This window comes from Phyllobates terribilis, unplaced genomic scaffold (genome assembly GCF_046119375.1).
Source record: "Phyllobates terribilis strain yellow unplaced genomic scaffold, ASM4611937v1 Scaffold_2__4_contigs__length_985480577, whole genome shotgun sequence".
In the NCBI taxonomy this organism is placed as follows: Eukaryota; Metazoa; Chordata; class Amphibia; order Anura; family Dendrobatidae; genus Phyllobates; species Phyllobates terribilis.
The window spans coordinates 206,426,783-206,443,277 of NW_027362762.1; the positions used below are offsets into that span (position 1 = coordinate 206,426,783).

The following is a 16,495-nucleotide window of genomic DNA, read 5'->3' on the forward strand; positions in this document are numbered from 1 at the left end:
CAAGCATCTACCCCTGAACTGTCGGACCAAGCGGCCCAAATAGCAGTTGTAGCAGATTACATGCTCCATGCAGCTCTGGATTCTGCAAGGGGTACAGCGGGGATAGCATCAAACGCCATGACGATTCGGCGTATCCTCTGACTGCGGGAATGGAAAGCAGATGCAGCCTCAAAGAAGTCCCTCACACACCTCCCATACCTCAGTGGTCGGCTTTTCGGTGAACAGTTGGACACAATGATATCCAACGCCACCGGGGGTAAGAGTACCTCTCTCCCCCAACTGAAGCCCAAACTCACTTACAAAAAGTGCAATCAAGCACGATTCCGATCCTTTCGGAACTCTTCCGGCTGGTCCGTCTTGCGAGCAGCACAAAATAACAACCGCGCTCCACGCAGGGACAACTCGCGGTCGACGCAAAAGTCGGACAAGACCTGGCAATCAAGGGCTGGCCTGTCAAAATTTAAAGGGGGAAAATCTCGCATTTCCTCCTTATCATGACTCACGGACTCCGGAAGACACCCCACCTGTAGGTGGCCGTCCTTCGCTCTTTCACCAAGTCTGGCTGCCTATTACAGAAGACAGGTGGGTCAGGGAACTAGTGTCTTCAGGATACAAGATAGAGTTCACTTCCAACCCGCCAAACAGATTCTTTCTGTCTGTTCCCCCAAAACCGCCAGCCAAGGCTCTTGCCTTCCACCACGCGGTCTCCTCGCTTCTTCAAGCAGGAGTCATAGTACCGGTCCCCACGGCCGAGCGCTTCCAAGGGTTCTACTCACATTTATTCGTAGCCCCCCCCCCCCCCCCAAAAAAAAAAAGAGGCAGCGTACGGCCCATACTGGACCTAAAACAGCTCAACAAATATGTACTGGTACGTCATTTTCCCATGGAGTCCCTTCGGTCCATTATTGCGTCCATGGAGAAAGGAGAATTTCTCGCCTCCATAGACATTCAAGCCGCATACCTGCATATACCAATTGCGCCCGCCCATCAGAGATTTCTCAGGTTCCGCCCGCCCATCAGAGATTTCTCAGGTTCGCAATCAACCAGGAACACTACCAGTTCGTGGCTCTCCCGTTCGGACTCGCCACGGCTCCCAGAGTGTTTACCAAAGTCATGGCAGTCACCATGGATGTCCTGCACTCCAGAGGCATAATACTCGTTCCATATCTGGACGATCTCCTCATCAAGGCTTCCACCTTCAAGGACTGCGAACTCAGCGTCTCAATCACAATAGACATTCTGAGTCACCTGCGCTGGTTAGTCAACCTACAAAAGTCATCACCAGCCCCGAGTCAGTCTCTGACCTTCCTGGAAATGTTATTCAACACCCTCAAGGGTCTAGTACTCCTTCCCAAGGACAAGGCACTGCCTCTCCGTTTAGGAGTCCGCACCCTACTTCGCAAACCCCCTCGTTCTCTCCGGTTTGCCATGAGAGTCCTTGGCAGGATGGTGGCGGCAATAGAAGCGGTCCCATTTGCCCAGCTTCACCTCAGGCTTCTCCAACTAAGCATCCTCAAGTCATGGGACAGGAACCCTTTTTCTCTCAACAGGGAGTTCCAGTTGACGTCGTCAACCAGGAGGTCCCTGCACTGGTGGCTCAAGCCAACCTCACTAACAAAGGGGAAATCCTTTCTCACGGATCAATGGAAAGTTCTGACCACCGACGCGAGCCTGACGGGTTGGGGTGCGGTACACCTACACCACAGAGCACAGGGCAAGTGGTCCCCAGCAGAAGCGACCATGCCCATCAACATCTTAGAAATTCGTGCCATTCTCCTGGCGTTGAGAGCCTTCCATCACTTACTGGCAGCCTCTCACATCAGAGTACAGTCGGACAATGCTACGGCTGTGGCATATGTGAATCACCAAAGGGGGACCCGCAGTGCCCAGGCGATGCGAGAAGTGACACACATTCTCCACTGGGCGGAAGACACAGGTTCGGATCTCTCGGCGGTCCACATTCCGGGTGTGGACAACTGGGAAGCAGACTTCCTCAGCCAGCAAGGAATGGACTCGGGAGAGTGGTCTCTCCATCCCGAAGTTTTTCGCCAGATCTTCCATCGCTGGGGGACTCCGGACGTGGACCTAATGGCATCCCACTTCAATGCCAAGGTCTCCAACTTCATGGCCAGGACACACGACCCGCGGGCGCTGGGAGCGGACGCCCTGGTCCAGGACTGGACCCAGTTCCAGCTCCTGTACATTTTTCCACCTCTCCCCCTGATATCCAGAGTGGTGAGGAAGATCAAGCAAGAGGGAGTTCCAACCATCCTAATCGCACCAGACTGGCCCAGACGTACGCTGTACGCCGACATCGTGCAGCTCACAGCAGATGTCCCCTGGCGTCTTCCCGACCGCCCGGATCTTCTGTCACAAGGCCCGTTCTACCACCAGAACTCAGGGGCCCTCAATTTGATGGCATGGCCACTGAGACCTAGGTTTTAACCCAGTCAGGGTTCTCGCCAGACGTCATTGGAACCATGATCAGAGCACCGAAGCCAACCTCTGCAAAGATTTATTACTGTACCTGGAAAGCCTTCTTTACCTGGTGCGAATCTCGTTGGCCAGACCCCATTCCCTTATTCCCTCCCCAGGGTACTTGGTTTTCTCCAATCGGGTCTGGAGGCCAGACTGTCCCTGGCCTCCCTTAAGAGCCAGGTGTCAGCTCTCTCAGTGCTTTTTGAGAGGCGCATTGCTAACAAGCCGCAAGTAAGGACATTTCTTCAGGGGGTTTCCCGATTGGTTCCCCCCTACAGGCGACCACTAGAAACGTGGGATCTCAACCTGGTGCTGGCAGCATTGCAGGAAACACCTTTTGAACCCCTTAGGGAAGTCTCACTCCGCCTTCTATCCCAGAAAGTGGTTTTCCTAGTGGCAATCACCTCGCTACGCAGGGTGTCTGAACTCACAGCACTCTCCTGCAGACGACTCTTCCTGGCTTTTTACCAGGACAAGGTAGTTCTCCGTACAGTTCCATCCTTCCTTCCGAAGGTTGTGTCCAACTTCCACCTCAATGAGGAAATTTCACTGCCATCCCTCTGTCCGGTCCCGGTTCATAGAGTGGAGAAGGCTCTGCATACGCTTGACCTTGTCAGGGCATTACGTGTCTATGTGTCTAGGACTGCCCCCTTCCGGAAGTCTGATTCTCTTTTCCTTCTTCTGGAAGGCGGCCGCAAGGGTCTACCAGCTTCCAAAGCTACCCTTGCCTGGTGGATCAAATCCACCATACAAGAGGCCTACCGCATCAAAAATTCTCCTCTTCCAGCAGGTATTACGGCACACTCTACACGTGCGGTAGCGGCCTCCTGGGCCATTCGGCACCAGGCCTCGGCGCAACAAGTATGTAAGGCAGCCACCTGGACTAGCCTACACACGTTTACCAAACACTACAAGGTTCATACCCAGTCCTCAGCAGACGCGAGCCTGGGTAGACGTATCCTTCAGGCGGCAGTGCCCCAATTATAGGGGCCTGTCTACACAATATTCGTCCGGTGGGGGTTGCTTCCCACCCAGGGACTGCTTTGGGACGTCCCATGGTCCTGTGTCCCCCAGTGAGGCGACAGAGTAAAGGATATTTTTGTGTACTCACCGTAAAATCTCTTTCTCTTAGCCTCTAATTGGGGGACACAGCTCCCACCCTGTTGCCCGTTCCGGGCCGTTATGTTGAGTTCTCATATTGTTTTCTTGAGCTCGTACATAGTTGCCTTCTTATAGGCATGGTTATGTTATCCATGTTACGTTCCTGCTACTGCTTTTGCACAAAACTGGAGAAGGCTGACGCCGTCCAGGGGTGTATACTGCAGAGGAGGAGCCACAGTTAATCTTTTTCAGATTAAGCATAGTGTCGCCTCCTAGTGGACAGCAGCATAACACCCATGGTCCTGTGTCCCCCAATTAGAGGCTAAGAGAAAGAGATTTTACGGTGAGTACACAAAAATCTCCTTTTTTCAGATTCGTGGTTTAGGAATGTGCATATCCGGGAGATATTTTTGAGTTGGAGTCGGCAGGAAGTGGAAAGGGCTTGGATATGTGAGGTTTGAAGGAGAGATCAGAGTCCAGGGTTACCCCGAGGCAGCGAGCTTGCAGGACTGGGGAGAGTGGGCAGTCATTCACTTTGATAGATAGGTGAGATGGTGGAAAGATAATGAATTCTGTTTTATCCCTGGAAGCATTCATCTCTACTCTGATTTAGGAGCAGTGGTGCCCATTTTTATTTAACTGTGCTTGACATCTTTTGGCCATGATTCTTACTAAGGCTATGTGCCCACGTTGCAGAAATGAAGCAGAAAATTTCTGCTTCATTTCTGCAAGTCCTCTCCCGGAAAAATGCATGCGGAATTGCCTTGCGTTTTTTAATGCATTGCAAAAGGCAATTCCACATGCGGAAACGTAAAATTAATGAACATGCTGCGGATTTTTGAGTGCAGCATAAACGCTGCGGAAAAATCCCCAGCATGTGCATAGAACTTGCGGAATCCCCTTGGGGACCATGGGGGGCGGATTACATAGCGTTTCACAAGAGTTTACGCTGCGGAAATTCCGCAGCATAAACGCTTGAAAAACGCTACGTGGGCACCCAGCCTTATTTTGTGCCTTGGTTGGGTTTTTCAAAAATAGAGCATGTCACTTCTTTCAGCGTTTTTTCAGCATTTTTTCACCCATAAGAAGTAATGGCTGCTGAAAAAAAAACGCTGAAAAAACGCACCAAAATTTGCATCAGCGTTTTTGATGGCAAAATAGAATGGGGTTCTTTTTTTTTCACAGGACTTTATGTATATGCATAAATAGAGACAGAAGGACAGTGAAAAAATGCACAAAAAACGCAGCAAAACCTGCATTTTTGACAGCTGATTTCCTGCTAGAGATCAGTTTTGCTGCAGATATGTGACGTAAAAAAAACACAACATGTGGTAACATAGCCTAACAGTTGACTATTCCTGACGGCAGTATTGTCAGCATATTGTGTAAGACTACTGGGTCTGCATTATATGTCACTGTTACTATCCCTTAGGCATGGCCATTTTTTTGACACTGTCTTCCCCTTAGGCATTATTACTACATTGGGATCTACAGAGATATAATATTTTGGAGGTCCTGTCATTGTACTGGTTGTTCCTTCTACACACTTCTTTTAACTTTTTTATGTATTGTCTGTATATGTATTTAATACTCTATTTATTAAAGAATTGTCCTACTTTTATACCCTTAAAACTCCTTGGTTCTCTCATGTTGTTCAGCATTTTTGGAGTGGTTTTTCCAGTGGAGACACACTTTCGCTGGTGCGTGTTGATGTCCCAACCAGTATCCTGTTTTTGGGACTTTTGTTAATTGCTACCTATTGGATGTAGCAATTCTAAAAGCCTATAGGTCTCCTTATCATCTCTTTCCACAAGGAGAAACGTTCGCCCTTAAACCCACAGACAGATTGTAGACACCCAGTCAAAGGCTTCTCGCGTAGCTAAATCGGATCTCCTGCTTTGCACTGATGAGGGGCACATGGAGTGACTGGCTTGAATTGGTATTGACTTTTAGGATTGCTACTTCTAATAGGTGACACTAGAGTTCAAGTCCTCTCCTCTATGAAGAGGCTATTTACGTATTTAAATTCCCAGAGGAGCATTGTATGGCCTCCTTACCCCGGCTTGGCACTCTCCACAAGGAGAAACTTTATCTTTTGCGCCTTTACTCTATTCATTGCTTACTTAGTAATAGAAGGTATTTTATTACAGCCAGTGATAACAATGAGTCGTAAGGAGGGTATAATATCAAAGTCTTGGAATATACTGACAAGTGGTATAATTGAGATGCGTGGATGAGGGTATTGTCCAAATCATTTGACTAGCTTTATCCTTTGGTCTATATGTTGCACAGGTTTTTTGGTGTGTTTAATATATTTAATAAAATAATAGTTTTAAAGGGATTATATGTTTCCCTAAAATAATTAGAAGTAAAATTGTTTATATAATGGCAACTCCTACAGACAGTAATTTTATATTCTTAGGGGCCACACACCCAAAATAATGCACTCTAAGAATTGGCTTAAGGCCACGTTCACACAGAACGTGGTCAGTTTTTTTTATATCAGTATTTTGTTCCACTCCTGGTTTTGACTTACAATCAGAGGAAAAGTATAATAGAAACACGTCACCACATCTGCATTTTTTACCCACTTCTGGTTTTGGCTTACAAATACTGATGTAAAATACTGACCAAATACTGAACATGTGAATTTGGCCTTATTTTGTCACTTATGTCTTGTCCACTTGGAGGGGTAATGGTGGGAATGAGTATCACATAATTATGCCCAGCATGCCAGTTAATACAGTACCACACATACAGCGGTCAGCAATATCCTCCAACTTTCTCATACATTCTCATACATTTTTATACTTTGCTTTGACAATCTCGAGGACACATTTTCCTCTATATTCAAGACCTGTTTTTCTGTAGAATGATCTCTCCTGCGGTTCCACTTATACAGAAGATAGAGTATCCCTTCAGTGATTCTTCTTGATATTCTGTCTTGCTGCATAGTGTTTTCACACCCAACTATCATTATTGATCTTCTTTACATGTAAGTGCTAAGAAGGGCCCAGAATCACAACCATGTGCTGAACATGACTGTGGCATGTGACATACAATGCCCACCAGACTTCAGCTGCGAGTGTAATGAAAGATGTGGAATTACTGTAATAAGTAGATCATTGTCACACGTTCTAACAGGATTGCTCATATGTATGTTGTATTATCTCATTTTATTATAAAGTAAAAAAAATCTTGGTACATTTATCATACAATCAGGACATCTACAAACTCTGTGTGTCTAAAACAAATTTTAAGTTTTTCTTTTTTTTTTTTTCAGTCTCCTGAAAAAAATTAAAACCTTTTCATTGTTATTAATTTGAATTTTTTCATTACAGCAAACAAAATATATACTCTTCTAACACTGTATGCCACATGTGGGGAAAAAAACAATAGATCTTCTTTTTTGTGCCATATAACAGGAGTCCATTAAAATAAACCAGCTAATTCCCAAAAAGAAAAAGTTAATCAAAATGAGCATATATGTTATCCAATAGTAAAGCATCCTACTATTGTTCATCAAGGGAACCCATATATCCTCAGTGATTGACGCTGTGCTGACATCCACATTTCATTAACACAATTTGCATCATTTCCAATGTTGTAAATTGATGAATAATGCTATAGTACTAATCTTTCTATGTGCTCCACAACATGTCATAAATGTGCTGCACAGAGGTGGCGTAGGACTTAAAAAATAAATAAATAAATGGTTAGATAGTTCTTCCCAGAATTGCATAACTTTTCACAGAGAACAGTACATGCATAGCACAACATATCTTTCTTGTATCTTTTGGGGTGGCGGACTGCTGTGTTCCTTACTAGCCCCACCACTCTGAGTTATCATCAAGGTAAACTAAGTGTCTGTGCACTCTGTTCCTGTAAAGTACCCTGTATCATCGATTTTTATCTTCTGCCATCTACAACTACATCAGCATAGCTGCATCTGTATTATTCACTGATTTCTCAGCAGCAGTCAACAGCTTACCTCAATTCTGCCCCTCTATGTACAGCACCATCCCACCAGTACATAACTCTTTTAAGGCCCCTATATACAGGCCTATCCTGAAGTACATCACTCATTACAGCTCCATCTTGCAGAACATCCATCATTGGTTACCAGCAGAAGGGCACACCACTGCTTTCTGGTATGAGCTCTCTGCACTGTAATATGGGAGGCCATGCCGCTTTTTGTTCCCTATCATGAGCAGCTAATTTACAGATAGATGCCAGTGCAGATTTATACTGCAAGAAAGCTAGTATAAATCTAAGAGAGACTGCACAGCGCTTGATCGAGAAGGAGAAACTGCAGCAGGATGGTTCCAATGACAACTAGAGGATAAATGGAGTTTGGAGGTGCATCCTTTGGAGAAAGGGATTGATGTGTGCAAAACTGGGTATATTTAAAACCTAGTTTTATTTGTACAAATTAATACTTATTTACTTTGTTATAGGACCAAATTGTTGTAATTCTGGAATAACCCTTTAAGCCAAGGCCAGGACTGGACAAATCTTAGTACTATTTAAGAGCTAGCTCCAAAAGTTAGGAACCAGCAGTGAGATGCTGTCTGGTGGGCTCTCAATGCAACCATATGTCAGTGGGGCTCCATTTTTAGTAAGAACACATTCATATGAAATGTTAGTGGTGCAGGAGAAAGCTACACCATGTCAGCTCATGTGCTCCCCTATTGCGCACACCTGCAAGCCACTCTTTGCTGTCATTAAAGAGAGAGTCCTGAAATGTCATTTTATAAATATCTATTTTTATATTCTAAGCAATTTTGTAACTTTGCTTTATTTTACAATACCCTACACTTCTCCCTATTCAGCTAATCCCAAAACACAAACATGCATACACATTCATATATATATATATATATATATATATATATATATATATATATATATATATATATATATATATATATATATATATATATATATATATATATATATATATATATATATATATATATATATATATATATATATATATATATATATATATATACACTGCTTGTAAAAATAAAGGTAACACTCAAATAACACATCCTAGATCTGAATGAAATATTCTCATTGAATACTTTGTTCTGTACAAAGTTGAATGTGCTGACAACAAAATCACACAAAAATCATCAATGGAAATCAAATTCATTAACCAATGGAGGCCTGGATTTGGAGTCACCCCCAAAATTAAAGTGGAAAAACACACTACAGGCTGATCCAACTTTGATGTAATGTCCTTAAAACAAGTCAAGATGAGGCTCAGTATTGTGTGTGGCCTCCATGTGCCTGTATGACCTCCCTACAACGCCTGGGCATGCTCCTGATGAGGTTGCGGATGGTCTCCTGTGGGATCTCCTCCCAGACCTGGACTAAAGCATCCGCCAACTCCTGGACAGTCTGTGGTGCAATGTGACGTTGGTGGATGGAGCGAGACATGATGTCCCAGATGTGCTCAATTGTATTCAGGTCTGGGGAACGGGCGGGCCAGTCCATAGCTTCAATGCCTTCATCCTGCAGGAACTGCTGACACACTCCAGCCACATGAGGTCTGGCATTGTCCTGCATTAGGAGGAACCAAGGGCCAACCGCACCAGCATGTGGTCTCACAAGGGGTCTGAGGATCTCACCTCGGTACCTAATGGCAGTCAGGCTACCTCTGACGAGTACATGGAGGGCTGTGCGGCCCTCCAAAGAAATGCCTCCCCACACCATTACTGACCAAGTGCTAAACCGGTCATGCTGAAGGATGTTGCAGGCAGCAGATCGCTCTCCACATTGTCTCCAGACTCTGTCACGTCTGTCACATGTGCTCAGTGTGAACCTGCTTTCATCTGTGAAGAGCACAGGGCGCCAGTGGCGACTTTGCCAATCCTGGTGTTCTGTGGCAAATGCCAAGCGTCCTGCACGGTGTTGGGCTGTGAGCATAACCCCCATCTGTGGACGTTGGGCCCTCATACCACCCTCATGGAGTCGGTTTCTAACTGTTTGTGCAGACACATGCACATTTGTGGCCTGCTGGAGGTCATTTTGCAGGGCTCTGGCAGTGCTCCTCCTGTTCCTCCTTGCACAGAGGCGGAGGTAGCGGTCCTGCTGCTGGGTTGTTGCCCTTCTACGGCCCCCTCCACGTCTCCTGGTGTACTGGCCTGTCTCCTGGTAGCGCCTCCAGCCTCTGAACACTACGCTGACAGACGCTGCAAACCTTCTTGCCACAGCTCGCATTGATGTGCCATCCTGGATGAGCTGCACTACCTGAGCAACTTCTGTGGGTTGTAGAGTCCATCTCATGCTACCACGAGTGTGAAAGCACAACCAACATTCAGAAGTGACCAAAACATCAGCCAGAAAGCATTGGTACTGAGATGTGGTCCCCACCTGTAGAACCACTCCTTTATTGAGTGTGTCTTGATAATTGCCAATAATTTCCATCTATTGTCTATTCCATTTGCACAACAGCATGTGAAATTGATTGTCAATCAGTGTTGCTTCCTAAGTGGACAGTTAGATTTCACTGAAGTTTGATGTACTTGGAGTTATATTCTGTTGTTTAAGTGTTCCCTTTACTTTTTTGAGCAGTGTGTATGTATATATATACACATACATGCATACATACACATATATATACACACATACATATATACATATGTGTATATGTGTGTATGTATGTATATATATATATGTGTGCGTGTGTGTGTGTGTGTGTGTGTGTATGTATGTATGTGTATATATATATGTATATATATAATATACATATACATATATACACACGCATGCATGCATACACATATATATACATACACATGCATGCATGCATGCATACATACATACACATATATATATACATACACATGCATGCATACATACATACACATATATATACATACACATATATATAAAGGGCCAACAAGTGCTAAGCATCTCTGGGAACTCCTTCAAGATTGTTGGAAGACCATTTCCGGTGACTACCTCTTGAAGCTCATCAAGAGTGTGCAAAGCAGTGGCTACTTTGAAGAACCTAGAATATAAGACATATTTTCAGCTGTTTCACACTTTTTTGTTAACTATATAATTCCACATGTGTTAATTCATAGTTTTGATGCCTTCAGTGTGAATGTACAATTTTCATAGTCATGAAAATACAGAAAAATCTTTAAATGAGAAGGTGTGTCCAAACTTTTGGTCTGTACTGTATATATAATATATATATACATACATATACTGTTAAGGGGACGGTTGCAAACAACTTTATTATAATGGAACGCAACCGACCCCGAGGTCCGCGATGCCGCCTGGTGGACTGCGGCCGAACACCTTCCGGGTGAGAAGGTAAAACAACCAACTTAAATAACAATCCCCTCTGTGTTACAGCACATCGGAGCGGGAATAGGAATTCACACTATCTCCGTTAACTGCACGAGAGATGTGTGATAAATAAAGTATCTGTAGTCCTGTTGCAGCACAGGGACTACACAGTTGGCGCTAGGATGCGTGTGTGACTCACGCCGGCGTATAAGTGCTCTCAGCCAGCGTGCTACCGGACTGAGGAGAATCTCTCCACGTGGCTTACAGGCGGTACCGGGAATACGGCGTCTGCAGACTGCTCGGGGTGTATGGCGACCCCTTAGTCGGAGCCAGACTGTCAGACGAAGCTGCCTGCCTATTTCCACTAAACCTGCCTATTTCCACTAAAGCACCCGTGGAGCTCAAACGACCAAGCGTCCACACAACACCATCACTGCTCAATGATTAGAGCCACCGAAATGTTTGTGGGCGGGCTTTTTAAAGATTAAGCCCTGCCCACCGTCGCACCATTGGTGACTTCACCCGCGAACCAATCAGGTAGTGCCAGGTCACCGGATCAGCTGACTCCCAAACCACCAATCACGCTCCGCCATGTTACAGGCATGCTCAGTGCAGAGAATCCTGGACTTAGGCTGTAGCAGCCCTGTTTCCCTCCGCAACCTACGCTTCATGTTGCTAGGGATAAAGACCCGGGAAACAACTCATCCATCTCGTGTACCAGCTAGGTTTTGGGATTGATGAAAATGCTGAGCAGCATCAGCCCTGGCTGGACCAGAATGGGACACCACAGAATGCCCTGATGGCTCTGAACCCATTTCAAATCCAGCAAACGCCTGACGCCTAACATATACATATATATATTATAATGCCTATGCGCTTGCTGTGGGAGAAGGGACAGAGGCACTCTGTTTCTGTTCCCGCAGGCGCAGCCTTTTACTGTGAAATGAGATCAGGGGGTGGTGATAGAAGCAGGGTGAGTGACAGCAGTGATACCCCACAGCTTTTATTGATGCCCTCAAGTGAATAGTCATCAGGAGCCTGTCCTGGTGTCACTCACCCTACTTCTATCACCACCCAGTGATGACATCTTGTTTCACAGTAAGAAGCTGCAGACACAGAAACTGAGTGCAGTGCCACTGTTTCTTGTCCCACAGCTTCTACCGTGGATTCATGACCTCTTCAGAGGGCAGCGCCGCCCACTGATTAAGTCCTGTTCCAGGAGAGGCAATAGATGCTGCAGGGAAGTGAGTGCAGTCCCAGCCTCCTGTAATGCCTCATTTGAGACTCCTCATTTAGGGATTAGCAGGACAGGGAGAAGTGTGGGATATTTTATTATAAAGCAAATGACTAAAGTACATACAAGAGCTCTGTTGTAAGCTGATGTGAGTAACACAGGACAAAGAAGAGCACACAGTTGTGATATCCCATCCGCTCTCTGCCTGTTAGGGGCAGTATCTGACTGCTTCTGTAGTGAATGTTAGAGCTAGAGGCTGTCATTCATCTTCAGTAGTAACATATAAAATCTCATTGTCCTGCATGTTTACTTAAGAGCTCTGTCCCTGCAGAGGCTGTCTGAGATCTCTTCTGCAGGTCTGAATTCTTATTCTGTCTGCTAATGTCTTTTATATGCAATTTATTGAGTAAAGCTCTCTCATAGGAGTTGTCCCATATTCGCACAGAATAGGTGATAGATGTGTGATTTTTTTTTTTTTTTTTCTGGGGTCCAAATGCTGGGACTCCCACAATCATGAGATCAGGGGTCAAAGTCTCCTGTGTGAATAAAACATTTGAACGTGTGTGTCCCTTTCTCCATTAATTGGCTTTAGACTTTATAGACTTAATGGAGAAAGGGTCTCACATGCTCTTAAACTCTTCCTTCATGCAGAAGACTATGGGATGTGTGTTCTCAGGACCAGTGAGGACCTCTGCTGGGACATCTTGCCATCATAATTTTTATTTTCTGTGTCTGTTGTTGATATGTTGTCTGTTGGGCAATCCCTTTCTATATTTTGGTTTATATAAAGTGTGAAAGTTTTTTTTATTTTTTTATCACAAGTCCTATAATCCAGGACTCTGTTGCAGCACCTGTTCTGCTTCTGTTCTGTATGGCATAAATATGTTGACGCTTCCCTCTCCCAGAGGATGTAGAGAAGATTCACGAGTCTAATGTGATAAACTGAAAGTAGGGGAAATTTACCGAGGATAATAAACTGTGAATTCCCTAGAGAGAATAATGTGTCTGCACTTGCACTGTCCGTTCTTCCTTAGCATCTGGGATTTGTAACAGACTGATAAAATAATGCAGTGATAGCACAAGCTGCTTTATTCCAGGCTCTGCCAGTAATCACACATGACACTGTATTTATCTTTCTTCTTGTTTGATAAGGTTTATGCGTGGGGCTACAACGGAAATGGACAGCTAGGGCTGGGCAGCAGTGGAAACCAGCCAACGCCGTGCAGAATAGCTGCTCTTCAAGGTGTTCGCGTGGAACAGGTGTGTTTACTCAATGATTTACTTCAGTATAAAGGGTTGGTGTCTCTATGCTACAAAATCAGTATTATAACCCATTTTATTAGTCACTGTGAAACTTGCTGCAGGGGTTGGTATTTGGAAGAGAAGGCAGAGCCATGCAGACTAAGAAACGGCCCCCCACCATATATTTTAGATAACTGTTGGTTGAACAATGATACAGGCCAGCATTCAACTGAGTCTTCCATGCACCAGAGCCATTCTGTGTGATCCCGCTGATATAATCTTTCAGAGGCCCCTCCATACACATTAGACTATTCACCAAGTCCATCAATATCGTCGGATTTGGCCAACATTAATCTGAGGGCTCATTCAGTGGTTTTTTTTGTTTTTTTTTCACTCACAAAGTACTGATGGTTTCATCCGATTATCATCAGTGTCAGCTTTTTACCATGAGATCCTTTATTAGCTTTTCTAAAGTGAAAAAAACAAAACTAATGGAGGTTCCAAGCTTCTGTTATCAGGCAGTCAGTGAAAATCAGACCGTACATGAATTACATCTGAGTGTGTGTGTATATTATATATATAACTTATATCAGACCTCTGATTGGGCCCTAATGTGTATTGGGGTCCGTCCGTCAGACAAGGTTCTATACCCCTATGGGTTTATACGAATCCTGGTGTATGGGATGTCACAATACACATAGATGGGGTTTTAAACACTCCATGAACCCACGCCAGGAAGCAATGTGCATTAATTTGAGCGCTTGCTTTAGATGTTTTAATTTTTTTTCTTAATTAAATCTGCAGCTTATTAATGCTTTGGGGGTATGTTCACACAGATTTTGGATGAGGATTTTGCTGTCTGAAAAATGTCAATAACTGCATTAAAAAACTGGTGCAAACGGTTCAAGAATTGACATGCTCCCCTTTTTTTTTTTTTTTTTTTTTTTTTTTTTTACCTCCACACTGAAAATAAAATTTGGGAAAGAGGAACTTTATGAGCTTGCACAAACAGAATTTGAAGCTTTTGTTTTCATGGGAAATATGGAGCAAAATCTTCTCCAAAATCCCACATCCAAAGACCTCTTTATAAACCATAATATTCATATATGTATTTTATTGTGGCTTTCACTGTGTATTACTGAAGTCGGCTGTGGGAATAGTCTGCTGTGTGTGGACGTCGCCTCAAAGTCATCGTTGTGCTTCTTGCTTTATATTGATATCCGTTATCTCCTGCAGATTGTGTGTGGCTATGCACATACCCTGGCATTGACAGATGAAGGCGTAATGTACGCTTGGGGAGCCAACTCTTATGGCCAGTTGGGAACAGGAAACAAAAGTAATCAGTCCTACCCTGTACAAGTATGTGTGGAAAAAGAGAGGTAGGTGTATGTAAGCTTATATTTGGTGTAGATTTAAATAAAATAAATAAATAAATAAATAAAAATAGATATCGATAGATACAGATACACAGTTGTTCAAAAGTTTACATACCCCGGCAGAATTTTCCCTTTCTTGGCCTTGTTTCAGAGAATATGAATCATGACAAAAAAAACTTTTACTCCACTCATGGTTATTGGTTGGGTGAAGCCGTTTCTTGTCAAAATACTGTGTTTTCTCTTTTTAAATCTTAATGACAATCAAAAGCATCCAAATGGCCCGGATCAAAAGTTCACATACCCTGGTGATTTTGGCCTGATAACATGCACATAATTTGACACAAATGGGTTTGAATGGCTACTAAAGGTAACATCCTCACCTGTGACCTGTTTGCTTGTAATCAGTGTGTGTGCATAAAAGCTGAGTGAGTTTCTGGGATCCAGACAGACTCTTGCATCTTTCATCCAGCCACTGACGTTTCTGGATTGTGAGTCATGAGGAAAGCAAAAGAATTGTCAATGGATCTACGGGAAAAGGTAGTTGAACTGTATAGCACAGGAAAGGGATAAAAAAAAATATCCAAGGAATTGATAATGCCAGTCAGCTGCGTTCAAACTGTGATTAACAAATGGAAAATCAGGGGCTCTGTAAAAGCCAAGCCAGGGTCAGGTAGACCAACAAAAATTTCGGCCACAACTGCCAGGAAAATTGTTCGGGATGCAAAGAAAAACCCACAAATAACATCAGCTGAAATTCTGGACTCTCTGAAAACTAGTTATGTGGCTGTTTCAAGATGCACAATAAGGAGGCACTTAAAGAAAAATGGGCTGCATGGTCGAGTCGCCAAAAGAAGGCCATTACTGCGCAAATGCCACAAAGTATCTCCTACAATACGCCAAACAGCACAGAGACTAGCCTCAAAACTTCTGGAACAAGGTAATTTGGAGTGATGAGACCAAAATTGAACTTTTTGACCACAACCATAAACGTTAAATTTGGAGAGAGGTCAACAAGGCCTATGATGAAAGGAACACCATTCCTACAGTAAAGCACGGAGGTGGATCGCTGATGTTTTGGGGATGTGTGATCTACAAAGGCACAGGAAACTTAGTAAAAGTTGAAGGAAAGATGAATGCAGCACGTTATCAGCAAATGCTGGAGGCTAATTTGCACTCATCAGCCTGGAAGCTGCGCATGGGACGTACTTGGACGTTCCAAGATGACAACGATCCAAAACACAAGGCCAAGGCGACCTGTCATTGTCTACAGCAGAACAAAGTGAAGGTTCTGGAGTGGCCTCTCAGTCTCCTGACCTCAATATCATTGAGCCACTCTGGGGAGATCTCAAGCGCGCAGTTCATGCTAGACAGCCCAGGAATTTACAGGAACTGGAGGCTTTTTGCCAAGAAGAATGGGCAGCTTTACCATCTGAGAAATATTGTTAAAAATTGCGGCGGCGAGGAGCGGTGCACAGGCAGTAGCCGACCGCTTCAGCTACCACGTATGCCCACTTCTAAAGAAAATGAATATTCACTCTTCTCCACGCCCATGGGAGTGGAGAGGAGTGAATATTCATTTTCTTTAATAACGCACGCAGTGTGAGTTGCAGCCGCCGGCTTCCTGCTGTGGCTCAGCGATCCTCTGTGCCCGCTATTAGTAAGTATGAATATCCACTCTTCTCCACTCCCATAGGTGTGGAGAAGAGTGAATATTCATTCTCTTTAGTAGCAGGCACAGAGGATCGCTGAGCTGCGG

General features: G+C 44.3%; 1 protein-coding gene across 2 annotated transcripts in view; it reads left to right on the forward strand.

Moving 5' to 3' along the window:
* RCBTB2 (RCC1 and BTB domain containing protein 2) overlaps positions 1 to 16,495 on the forward strand; it is a 63,364-nt gene that overhangs the window by 19,045 nt on the left and 27,824 nt on the right. For both annotated transcript variants that reach the window (XM_073663827.1, XM_073663828.1), the window contains exons 6-7: positions 13,274 to 13,381; positions 14,600 to 14,742. In XM_073663827.1, the coding sequence (XP_073519928.1) occupies positions 13,274 to 13,381; positions 14,600 to 14,742 (251 nt within the window). The remainder of the gene's footprint in view (positions 1 to 13,273; positions 13,382 to 14,599; positions 14,743 to 16,495) is intronic.